The 13100-nt window shown below is 40.3% G+C and overlaps 1 protein-coding gene across 1 annotated transcript in view; it reads left to right on the forward strand.

Moving 5' to 3' along the window:
- Window positions 1-13100, forward strand: part of SKOR2 (SKI family transcriptional corepressor 2) — a 35969-nt gene that overhangs the window by 6795 nt on the left and 16074 nt on the right. Inside the window, exons 4-5 of the mRNA XM_030292404.1 lie at window positions 8827-8892; window positions 9274-9372. Coding sequence (XP_030148264.1) covers window positions 8827-8892; window positions 9274-9372 — 165 coding nt within the window. The remainder of the gene's footprint in view (window positions 1-8826; window positions 8893-9273; window positions 9373-13100) is intronic.

Consider the following 13100-nt stretch of genomic DNA (forward strand, 5'->3'; position numbering starts at 1 on the left):
GCATACCCACGAGAAATCCAAAGGTATTAGAACCTACTGATTTCTTCACAGAGTTGTGTTCTCTTCATGTATATTAATAGTCTCCGTAGATCTGTTAAAAACTGAATTTCTCCATCTTCCTCCGATTTGGATGGCTGGGCTGGTTCCATTTGAAAATACGTTCCTCCTATTCTTGAGAGTGGTTTGGTTCCCTCATGCTTAGTAAGTTCAGTAAACCCTGAAAAGCCATCAGAACCCCAAGGATCGTAGCCAGAACGGATAAAAACCACAGAATCCACTCTTGTTTGATATTCAGGCAGAAATACAAACGCCAAAGGAAATAGGTGAAAGTATAGTCAGGATCAGTGTTCACATAAAAATTCCACAGTGCCCGGAGCTCAGGGTAGTACAGTCAATAGTTATGTTGGTAATAATATCTAGTCATACTACTGATATATTACTAGTCCCTTCCTCACAATAATTAATTTGATACAGATTCCCAGAGAAACTTGCTCTACATTGATTTTCCATATTACCATTTTATTCTCACATTATTCAGAGGAGTCTGTAGGTAGTATGTTATATTTATTATATTATTATTATTCTGTATTGAATGGGAGATAGGTAGGACATGGGAGGGATGCAAAATATCATTGAAATGAACCAATGTTCCAGTGAAGAATTTTATTTTGTTAAAGTTATCTTGGAATCTTGGATCACAAGAACTTCATCCTTATGGTTGCTTTGCTGAGCATGTGGAGATGATGTTTTAAACCCTAAAGATGTTAAGGCGTTACATCTCCTTGGGTTGTTTTGGGACTTAACTTGGTGGATCTTCAGCTATCCTGTCTTGCAGGGAAGATTATTAGCTCATGGTCTTTGTGCTGAAATGCACATTCGAGAAAATCCTAGAGTGGGCATCCAGTTGTCCTACGTTTGTTTTGGTATTAACGTATTTACTTATGGTCAGACTCCAAGAATCCCTTCGTTTAGCAAAGTGTCAAAACTCCGGAAGAGCCAATGAGATGATGAAGGCCTGTGATTAACTGCTTTGGAGTGACAGCAGTAGAAAGCTTTACCCAGTACACCCTGACTGGTACTGGAGATATTTCTTCCCGTGGAACAACTGTTAACTTCCACATCTACGCCTCTAACCACTGTTGATTTTCATTGCTTATTTACTCGATTACGCCACAAATATTTTCAAATGCCTACTGTGTGCTAGATACTTTGCTAGGCTCTGGGGATTCGGAGATGGAATCCATACCAGTCTGTGCCCTCAAGTTGCTTCCAATCAAGAGGAAGGGATAGGTAAACTGTAAAGCATATGAATACTGTAACAGCGGTCTGCATCACATACCGTCGGATAAGGTGTATGGAGCCAGGTGTTCCGTTAGCCAGTGTTTAATTCAATCGTTATCATTGGAAAGTACCGGTATTTTATTTCAGCACGTACGCAGTAGAACATAGAAGAATAAAATGTCTCTTCAAACTACCGAATAAGTCAGGATGCGATTTTTGATTTTGATGTGAATTTTTCACTCCTGTGGCGATTACGAATGTAGTTTATCAAGAGATTTCTGCGTCCTTTCTCAAAACAAGTAAGGAGATAGCCATATCTTTAAAATCTGGATACCTGCTTCAACTGTTCCCCGATACAAATTCAGTTTAGCAACCTACTTAGTTCCAGTTTATTTTTTTAGGTTATCACTTTAATTAAATGCAGCTTTCCTTCAACCTTTCAGCCTTATTAGTAACTGGTTCTTTTTAGGAATTTTAAAGATGGTATCTTTAAGTGATTTTTTAAAGACCCTCCCTGCTAATGATCTTTAAGCTTACACACAGCAGATCTTGTACTTCTATGTAATTCGAAGGACCAAACATGAAGTTTTTAAGCAGACAAAATTCCTCGGAAGCCTTTTATCCATAGGTATCTTTTAAATTAGACCCATGGCTTAAAGCCCAGCAATATAGTTTAGGGGGTTGGTAGTTTGGTCAAAATATCACCTACTGAAAAATATAAATGACAGCATTTTGCTTGCAATCCCAGAGTGAGGTTTTGCATATCCGTTTTGAATAACTTTAGTGAAGTTAAGTGATTTGAAATTGAATGCAGTGGGGCAAGCTGGTGAGACAGCTCAAAGCTATGGCAGGTCAAGGAAATCACGCAAGTAGAGTCATCCCTGATTTCAATACATTTCATTGTGGAAACGCCGGCACCATTGGAGTCTGAGCGTGGCTGCATCTTGTTATATGTATAGGAGTTTTAAAATCAATTTGATTTTCACTGGTATGATTCTCTAGTGTACTTAATATGCTATGGACAGATTTCTGAGAATAGTAAGAAGCAGTTACACTTCTCATGAATATATAGCGAATGAGGCACTCTGATTTATTATTCCATTCAATCTTAGAACATGCTTATGATTTAAAAAAAAAAAAAAAAGGAAAAGAAGAAGAGGACATATTCTAAAATCCACAACCAGTAGATCTGAGTTTTAATTCTCTCACTAGGTGACTTTAGGTAAACACTTTAAGTGCTTTGTGCCTCGGTTTATCCACCTGTAAAATTTGACAAAACCTCCCACCTCTAAATTACTGCTGCAATTTTTACAAACAATGAATTCTGGGATCTTTCAATGTATGTATTCAAAATTAAATTATTCCTGTATTTCAGCTGTCAGTTTCTTTTTATTTCTAAAAAGTGTCCCTTCTTATGAATGATTTTTTAAAATTTCTATGAAATTTAAGAGATAAAGGAAGACAGTGAAAAATTCTCCAGAAAACAAATAGCATTAATTGAAAGCACAAGTTCTAAAACTCCAGAGAATTTTAAGTGAACTCAAGATATACTCATTCGAGAAGCAATGCGTATGCAAACTCACAATACATTCTGATCATGCAGTATAAAGTTTGCTGTAACTCTTAGTTTGCTATAATTTCCCCTGTATTAATCTTGCCTTTACTCCTTCTTTTTTTTTCTTTCACTAATGGAGTTAATATTTAGTTAGTTCATTCGGTAGCACACCCTCTCCAGTGGTGTTGATTTTGTTCTCTCTTCTGTTCTGTGACCTCACTAAAGTGCCACACGTCACAGGGGAAGAATTAAATGTAGAATTTAACACCAAGAAATTAGGAGAAGTCCGTGTACTACTGACCGAGGAGAAAATTATTTAACCTTGTTTTCTGTGTAATTGAGTTTTTAATGCCCTAATGCAAAGTGTTCTTTTTTTTTTTTTCAACGTTTATTTATTTTTGGGACAGAGAGAGACAGAGCATGAACGGGGGAGGGGCAGAGAGAGAGGGAGACACAGAATCAGAAACAGGCTCCAGGCTCTGAGCCATCAGCCCAGAGCCTGACGCGGGGCTCGAACTCACGGACCGCGAGATCGTGACCTGGCTGAAGTCGGACGCTTAACCGACTGCGCCACCCAGGCACCCCTAATGCAAAGTGTTCTTAAAAACTTCTCTAAACCATATGTTGTGCTACCTTTTGGTAATTATTAAAGGTACTACGTATGTTCGCTTATGTCGACTGTCTTTGACCCCATCCGAATTGTACCTCTAAGACAAGTTGTTAGAGAAAGAGAAAATAAAAAATCCCTGGAAATCTAAATCAAAACCAGGTTATAAAGCTAAGGTTAATTATTACAATTCCGAGTTAAACATGTATAAATGGAGTCTGTTCAACAGAAGTCTAGGCCCTGGGCTGAGGCTGTCGGGAGGCAGAGAGCAGACCGTCAGGCCGGCCCCGTGGGTGTGAGAATACAGTGCAACTATAATCTGCAGTCACTACTTCTCTTCCAAGGTCTGCTCCTTGAGACCCCCACCCGACAACTATAGAAGCATCTGGGCATTTGACTGAAATCTTCACTCTTTATCCAGACGTTAAAAGGCACGTGTGTCTTCTGTTGAGGCACGGACACAAACCGAAATAGTTTCGACCACATTCATCCTTGAGTGTGCAATTAAATAACATTCTTTCTTTCCATAATGGAAGCATTTTCTCCAAATGTTTTTCATCAAGTGTTGTCAACAGTCCCAAAGGAACAGAGAGGCCCTTTTAGCGATAAGCAACTTGCCAGCCCCTGGGGCTGCTTCGTGGGGCAGAGCCTCCGAATGCTGGTTTCAGGCTCCGGGGAGTATAACACTGAGGGGAGAATGAAAAGAGAGAGAATATATTTCCGTAGAAGGGATGTGAATGTCAGAGTTTTCACTCTTCATCCAAAGGTCAGGCATTTCATTTTGTACCCTGTATCTACACACATTTGTACATATTTGTACAAAATATTTGAATGATCTTGTTTTTTGGATTCAAGTTTAGCTTGAGAAGAGTAATTACCTATTTCATCAGCTTTTTGTCCTATCATCCCGTGACCACCAACAGAACAGGTCATCTGGCTTACTCATTTGACTCCTAAAATTAAATGAGCTCTAAAAATGTAAGGTATTTTGGCTCTTGGAGATCACGGAAGACTTTTACATTAATATTTTCATGTCCCGGTTAAAACTCAGTGCTATGGTTTTAGCTCCGCAAGAAATTTTCAAAATGTCAGATAGGAACAAAAATTGAAATACCGCAAACTTCCCCAGTAAACTGAAAATATAGAGTACGTCTTCAGATATCCAAATGGATCAACATGTGCTTTTTCATTCATAGGAATGAGTTAGTGCTTAAAATGATGATGATTGAGGATTTAAAGTGACATTACTTTGTATTTCTTTCACAAACCAGATTGAATTAAATTAAAAGCAAACGGTGTTTGCGGGATGTATTTCACCCTCCTGAAGGTAGAGGTGATGGGGTTACCTGTTGGGTAGGGTCTCTCTCCCCTCAGAAAGCAGATTTTCTAGCTGGGGAAGACCAGACTTGCAGAGTTGAAACCCCAGGACGTCAGGTGGCAGAGTGAAGACAGTAGGGACTTGGAACTTCAGCCCTTGGATCAGCAGCGTTTGCAAAGGTCGGGAAAGGCGTTTCGGAAGAGTAGGGACTTGGGTGGCATTCTCATCGTGGGTGGATGGGCAGGGGCACCTGAAGCAAGAGCGAAAACATAAGGCAAAGCCAGCCAACATGAGGAATAAGGGCCCGATTAGAGTGAAAGGTTTGTGCTTACTGACAGAGAAAGCTTGGCTCAGCTGAGTGGGAGAACCTGGAGGCGACGGGGGAGGAACTTAGAGTGGATTGTGCAATGTAGACATCAGGAGCCATGGCACGGTTCTTGAGCAGAGGTGTGCCATGATATTTAAGAGAAAGTAACTACCGTGATTACTTGTGCCGTGAAAGGAGGTGCTATGAATGGAACTTTCACCTGGAATGTGGGTCCGCCTGGTGCCGGAGGACCCTGGAGAGACCACGGGAGCAGGAACCAAATAGCCCCAGGCTCTCTGGGCTTCACTGCCCTCAGGGATGTAGTTTCCCTGATGTGGCTCTATGTTGCCCCTCCCCTCCAGGGCAGGCAGGATTCATGGGCAGCGAGGCAGGTCACAGCAAACTGGTTCCTGGAACATGTACTTGTGGAATCCTGGTGTAGACATGTCCCTGAGCAGCAGCTTCTGGTCCCATCAGTTCACTGGATGCATTTTATATCCTGATTATCCATTACTCTCCAACTTTAAGCCACCTGACTGTTTTCTTTTACAGTCTGATTTAAGATATATTTTAGGCCTGGCCTCCAAGAAAGATGTTCTTTCCATATTATAATTTTCCTTCCTATAACTCCAAAGGAAAATTAAGGTCTCCCTCTGCCTTTTTGTAACTTTTTTTTTTTTTAGGGGGAAATACAGTGGGAAGGAAAGTAAACATTTTAATTTTTGGATGTCTCCAAACCTATTCATTAATTTTGGAAAAGTAAAATGCATCTAACCTAATGGAATATTTATAAAAATCGGAAGCTTATTGTCAACTAAATATCATTTATTTAATCTAGTATTAGACTGCCTTTTTTTTTTTTTTTAAACCAGATGGAAAACATTAGCAGTAATAGTGAACAAACATATCCAGGCTCCCAGAGGTCATTTTTAACCACCATTAACAATCTGGTTTCACAGATTAGTAATATACAAAAGGCAACGGTCCAGTAAAAGATACACAAAAGGCAGCTGAAACGTCTGTGCTCTTTAGTTACCTAACATTTAACCATTTGAAAAAAAAAAAAAAACCTTTATAAGTGAGACATTTGAATCATCCAAGCTCCAAATTGGCAGGTTTTACCGAGAAGTTGCAGCAAAGCATCTATCTGAAATAGACCCCCATGTAAAGTATTAATAAAACCTGCACAAAGCTAATGAAAAGAAAAGCTTATTATTAATATTATCACATTTGTTTGTTGTTGACGTCCTTTCTATTTGCTAGCCATTTATTTAATGGTTTCACTCCTGTGTAAACCTCCAAATTGTGAAGTTGCAAGACCTGCATTTTTACATATCCCATTGTAATTTTTCAATTAATTATCTCACTGAAATGTAATGCAAGATAAACGGGCCACACAATACACTAATGAATCAAAAAGGTCTATAGTGTGATAAGGACATGACTTCTAGAGTTGCCTGTTCAGACACGAACAATCTCCATTAAACCATGCTCCCTAGTAGTTGGGACAGTGGCAGGATGGTGAAATGTCACTCTGCCCTGCAGATGGATACAGAGGGACGGGCGTGCTTGTTTCTTCTCTTGTTCAGACTCAACATTGTATGTGAGTGTGAAACAGCTATGCATTTGACTGATTGAGACTGGAGGAGACAGAGTTAATACTGCATGTAATATGCATTTTGTTTCATTTCAAAATACCATTACTCTTGGTTTCTATATTTATGATTTCTCATCAGCCTTCATGTTACTCTTCTTTTAGATAGTAGTATTTTGCAGGAATTAGATTAAGGTGCATGTTTAAAATGCTTCACAGGTATTTTCATTATTCTGTAAAGAATAATGAAGAAAGCCAAGGTCTTTAAAAAAATTTTTTTTTAGATTTCTTTATTTTGGAGACAGAAACAGAGCACGAGTTGGGGAGGGGCAGAGAGAGAGAGAGAGAGGGACACACAGAATCGGAAGCAGGCTCCAGGCTCTGAGCCGTCAGCACAGAGCCCGACACGGGGCTTGAACCCAGCAACCGTGAGATCATGACCTGAGCCGAAGTCGGGTGCCCAACCGACTGAGCCACCCAGGCGCCCCTGAAGAAAGCCAAGGTCTTAATGTTGAAAGCCTATGGAGAGAGGTCATGTCCAAGATGAAAGTGGGAATGAGGTTGTGCAGATATGATCTAGACAGTAGAGAAAATACCTGTCGTTAAGGAACTCAGGGATGCCTAAGATATTATTGTCCTTATGATGGGGATCCAGGGCAAGCATCTTTTCATCACTATGCACATGTGCAGGAATATTTGCATATATATGCACACATATATGCATCCACTCATTCCTGCAAATACTTACTCCCAATGGTCGTCGGGTAGAATGCAGAATCCCCATCCATTTATAATATCACGCTAAGTATTTTCCTGTCTGTCCTTGATACTGTAGACCACTGCTTTGTGGAGAAATTCTGTTTCCCTCTTTGTGGGAACTTTTACCTTGACGATGAAATCTCCCAGTATTCCTACAAGTGCCTAGGGCCATTATATTCCGTTTCTTGCTGAAGAAGGGAAAAGAATAAATAGTGAGGAGAGAATTGAAATGCTGCATTCGGGCCCACGCTATAGTTTAGAATTTATGAGCTCCTGGAGTTCCTTTCAGTGACAACTGAAAACACTTTCTTGAATACCTATTATGTATCCAGCATTCTGCTAAGCACTGGCCGTGCAGGAAACACAGAGCCCCCTACCTCCAAGGAGCACGCTGTCTGGTGAGTGTGGAAAGTGAGTAAGCAAACAGCACCATGGGTGCAGAGGAAGGAGCTAACCCAGAAGGGGGTCAAGGCGTGAGGGGATCCATGAAACCTGAGAGCACCTTTGTCTATACTGTCTGTACATGAAAATGGAAAGCTTAGTTACATTATGTGGATAGTTGCAGATAGCAAGTTGAAATTGGAACAATAGATTCTGGTTAGCTAAGTGATTGGATTTCTTTGGTTTATGTTTTCTAGATTACATAGATTCAATTTATGACTGTAGATAAGGACATTTTCCTAGCTTGCCATCATTCTAGTTAGCACATAAACAAAATAGGAGAGAATAACACCTAACCTTTATCTACAATCTAGTTTTTATTGGTTGAAGACAAGTAGTTCTGAAACTATCAGCAAGCATGTGAATATTACAAAACAACATAAGATAACATTTCACACCTCTGTTTTAGGTTGATTTAAAAAAAAGTACCTATCAGTTATTAGGAAATTATTCCAGGCTTATAAATTTGCTCCCAAGGGCAACAAAAGTCTGTTTCTTTCTAACTATCCCAAATTTTGGTGACCCAAGAAGGTAGGAGGTTTCTGCTTCCTCAGCCTTGGGGGCCTTCTGGTTGACCCTAGGCTCCTTCACTTCTGGAAGGAGAGGAACTGATCTGAATTCTTCTGGATATGTTAACTGTTCAACCTCCTCTTTTGCCCATTTAACAAGTACCTTTGTTGTAGAAGATGAATAGTGGTGGGGCCTGGGAGGGGGCTAACTTCCGGAATCTGCTTTCACGGGGCCGCCATTTCAGGCTAGGTTGACTGCGCCCTTGCTTCCTGTAGCTGCCGCTGTGCCTCAGGGGAATTGTACGTGAGTAAATGAGGACAACATTTGGCTCTGAGGACTTCCACCTTCCAGTCATACCAACTACGCTTCTTCGTAGATGTGAAAAGAAAATGAAAAGAAAAACTTTCAGAAAATAGCCTCCACAAAACCAATATTTGTTCTCTTCTTTTTAAAGGTGAACACACACAAGAAACAAATTCACCTCATTCACTCAAAAAGGATGTCGAAAATATGGGGAAAGGTAAAGAAAAGTTTTAATTCTGTAGAACTTCTCTTAGCTTCAAAAGACCATGGAAGATAATAGGAGGATATTTTTGTTCTACACCATATTTTAAGCTTGACAAGCAACATATGAATAATATATGGACCATTGGGTGGATATAATTGAGATTAATGCATACATATCAATCAATACATGACACTGTAATATAATACTTTAAAATAATATATTACATTGATTTATATTCATGGATTTCTGCACAAAATCTATCCTATGTCTATGCAACACTTTTTAAACTGGTAAAATATTTTGTCTTCTAATAATAAATTGCCATGTATAACAGTTCTCTGGAGAGTTATTTGTAAAGATTAGTAAAATGACTCTTCTGTTTTTCTTTATTAGAAGAACTTCAGAAGGTTTTATTTGAACAAATAGATTTACGGAGACGACTAGAACAAGAATTCCAAGTGTTAAAAGGAAATACGTCTTTCCCAGTATTCAGTAAGAAATCACTTTTATTTTATTACATTATGATAGTTGATGATGTTTCTATTATTATGCTTAAAAATAGGCTTCTGAGTCTGACGTGCTTATATAAAGTGCCACAGGCTCTTGCTGTGGCCTCTGTCCAAATATTTGGAAATTGTGGCCCGTTATTTATGCTTTGAATCAGCTCACAGATAAAATTTCTTACAAGAATCCTTTGGTGTTTATTGTATCGATAAATGTGTATCTGTATGTGTTATGTATATTTTAAAATATATACGCAAATATATCATTAAATACGTAGACGTATTTAAATACTTTGATACTTTAGGTTATATATCTTAGAACAGAGGATATCAGGTATTTTTATTCTCCAAGGTAGGAAAAACAAAAGAATTTTTATTTTCAGAGCTGGAGTGCTTTCTGGTGCTTGAAATATATATAAATATGAAGATTTACGATTTAACAATTCAGCGTACACGTATTTATTTTATTGATTCAGATTAGTATAATTTTAGTAGTTTTGGATTCTCCATCCACATTTAATGTTAAAATTCTATTCCAAATTTGGTGGCAGATAATGTAGCATAAAAACTATCAGTTCTGTTCCCAGAGGCCTAGAATTTCAGAAAGACTTAATGCTAGGTGTCCAGATTTCTAAAATTCACCAGCCTTGGCGTGGGTTACGTTTGGACAAATACATCACAGCGGTGTTGTTTCAAGCATTTTAGAGTTTCATTTAGTCATATACCTCTCTCCAGAGAAAGAAAAGTGGGAAAGAAAATAGTATGTTAAGTTTGTATTTTGAATTCTGTAAATTTAAGATTGGTTATTTCTGGGACTCTTTTTTAAAATGTCGGCATGCCCCTTGTTATTAATCTGGTAATCACAAAACTCACGTTGGCAATTCCTGTGCTAGGGCCACAGACCAGCCTCCCGGAGAAGCTTTTTCGGTCCTTGTGACAATTTTAATAATACGAGCGTGAAGGTCTGCATTCCCCAGGGTTTCTCAAATGTAATCGTCAGCACAACTAAAAGACGTGCCTTCTCGGGTAGCAGCTTTGCAGAGTACTGGGTTCCTGCACACGTCAGACTGGGTTGCACCACACCTCTAGCAGGGATACAAACAAGGAAGATGTGTGATGGAAGAGAGCTCTAACCAGGAGGAGAAATAGGGTGTGTCAAGTTTGTGATCTCTCGGTACCCAGAGGGGAGGAGCTCAGGCGCTTTAGTGTTTTCAGTTTCAGGAATGTTTGCTGAGGCCTCAAGAAGGGAAGAGAATGGCGGATAGCTTTTTAAAAATTATTATTTAAATCCATGTTTAGTTAACATAGTGTAATAATGATTTCAGGAGTAGAATTTAGTGATTCATCACTTACATATAACACCCAGTGCTCATCCCAAAAGATGCCCTCTTCAATACCCATCACCCACCCCCCTCCTTCCCACTCCCCATCAACCCTCAGTTATTCTCAGTTTTTCAGAGTCTCTTATGGTTTGGCTCCCTCCCTAACCATTTTTTTTCCTTCCCCTCTCCCATGGTCTTCTGTTAAGTTTCTCAGGATCCACATAAGAGTGAAAACATATGGTATCTGCCTTTCTCTGTGTGACTTATTTCACTTAGCATAACACTCTCTCTCCAGTTCCATCCACATTGCTACAAAAGGCCAGATTTCATTCTTTCTCATTGCCAAGTACTATTCCATTGTGTATATAAACCACAATTTCTTTATCCATTCATCAGTTGATGGACATTTAGGCTCTTTCCATGATTTGGCTATTGTTGAAAGTGCCGCTATAAACATTGGGGTACAAGTGCCCCTCTGCATCAGCACTCCTGTATCCCTTGGGTAAATTCCTAGCAGTGCTATTGCTGGGCTACAGCGTAGATCTATTTTTAATTTTTTGAGGAACCTCCATACTGTCTTCCAGAGTGGCTGCACCAGTTTGCATTCCCACCAACAGTGCCACAGGTTTCAAGGGCCCTCCTTAATGCCCATGCCCCTAGCCAACACCCCAACAGCAACCCTCAGTTTGTTCTCTGTATTCAAAAGTCTCTTACGGTTTGTCTCCCTCTCTGTATACTAGCAAACTGGCCCATAGCTTTTGACAGTGTGTTGGGATCGTCGTGACATTATAGCTTTGAAAAAAAGAGAAACATTGAAAACATATCTCTGAAATCTTAAATTTAGATCCAGCAGGGTGGGTCAAAGTCTCATTGAACCCCTAAAGTACCCACCTAACTCCCTATAAAGTACCCACCTAACTCCCTAATTAATCTCCTTAATAAAAGTTAATTAATCATTTTAGGGAATTAAGTAATTGATAATAATTGATACATTTTCCTTCTTAACTGCTCTCCCATAGAATATGCACATGTTTCTGCTAAAAAGAAGTTAGAAAGGGTGCCTAGGTGGCCCAGTTGGTTAAGTGTTCGACTTCGGCTCAGGTCGTGATCTCATGGTTTGTGAGTTTGACCCTGACATCCGGCTTGCTATTGTCAACACAGTGCCTGCTTTGGATCCTCTGTCCCCCCTCTCTCTACCCTCCCCCCAACTCTCTCTCAAAAATAAATGAACATTAAAAAAAAAGGTTAGAATGTTATAGTATAACTGGCCCATTTTGATTCAGATCTGTCATTCATCTTTTTGAATTAAAGTTAATCCTTTGTGATTGCCACACGTATGAAACACTTCAATTAAGCAACAACAAAACTTTTTTCCTGTTTTCTGTCTGCAGCGTACTCCACTGACCAAGGAAGTGGCACGCATGTGCCCAAGTGTGAATGATGCGTGGTTTAGACATACCGCAAAGAGGCAGTTAATTTCACACGGATGAAAATAGCAAATGCACATTATGTGCTCGTTAACTAAATGTGAGAGGCCATGAGGCTGGCAGGCAGATTTAGATTTGCTGAGATGGCAAGGGGAAAATGGAATTCTGTGAAGCCACATCAGGAGGAAGCAGAGAGGAATCCCAGCCAGAATTTCGCAGACCCTTTTCCTAGGAAGTGGACCCTCAGTCGTGACACTTAAAGCCTGGTTCACTTAGAACACTGCAGACCTAGGCTAAGCTGTCAGGCATGAGTTCACTGTGGGGCTCGGCCACTTCCTGGTTGTAGGACCTTGGAAACTGTCAAATGGGCTAGGTAATTCCTGTCTTGTAGGAGGATGCAAGGAGTAAATGAGAGGACCAGTGTGAAGGGCTGTCACATCCCAGCTCAACATATATGCTCGGTACCATCAGCTGCGAGGATGGTGGTGGAAAGGATGCAGGAGGAGGAAGAGGAGATTGTTAGCACTGAGCTCTAGAGAAGCATTTCTAACACGGGTCCAAACTGCTGAGTTTCTCTTAGCCTTCTTGTTGGGGTTCTGAGGGCTAACAAGGACCACGGGAATGGGGTCAGGGCTTGGAGAAGGTAAAGGTAAAGATCAGGAGGAGGAGGAAATGAGGAGGAGGAGGAGCCCAGGCCTGAACTGAGGACCAGCTAAAAAGTTGCTGGATGAGGCAACTGATGGACAAGGGCCCTCACACCTCTCTCCCTCTGTGCCCCCGCAGCGGGGTGCCCTGGGACGTCTCCTCCCTTCCTCTCTCCAGCCATTTCTGGTCGCTGCCATTAGCCCAGTCTTGCCCAAATTGTGCCTCTGGCTCCAAATCTTCCACCCAAGAAGCTATAGTGATTCCCTACTGTTGATCATGTTGTATCTAATTTAACTCCTGACTGACCCTTAAAACGCTCCGTA

The sequence above is a fragment of the Lynx canadensis genome, chromosome D3 (assembly GCF_007474595.2).
Source record: "Lynx canadensis isolate LIC74 chromosome D3, mLynCan4.pri.v2, whole genome shotgun sequence".
Taxonomy (NCBI): Eukaryota; Metazoa; Chordata; class Mammalia; order Carnivora; family Felidae; genus Lynx; species Lynx canadensis.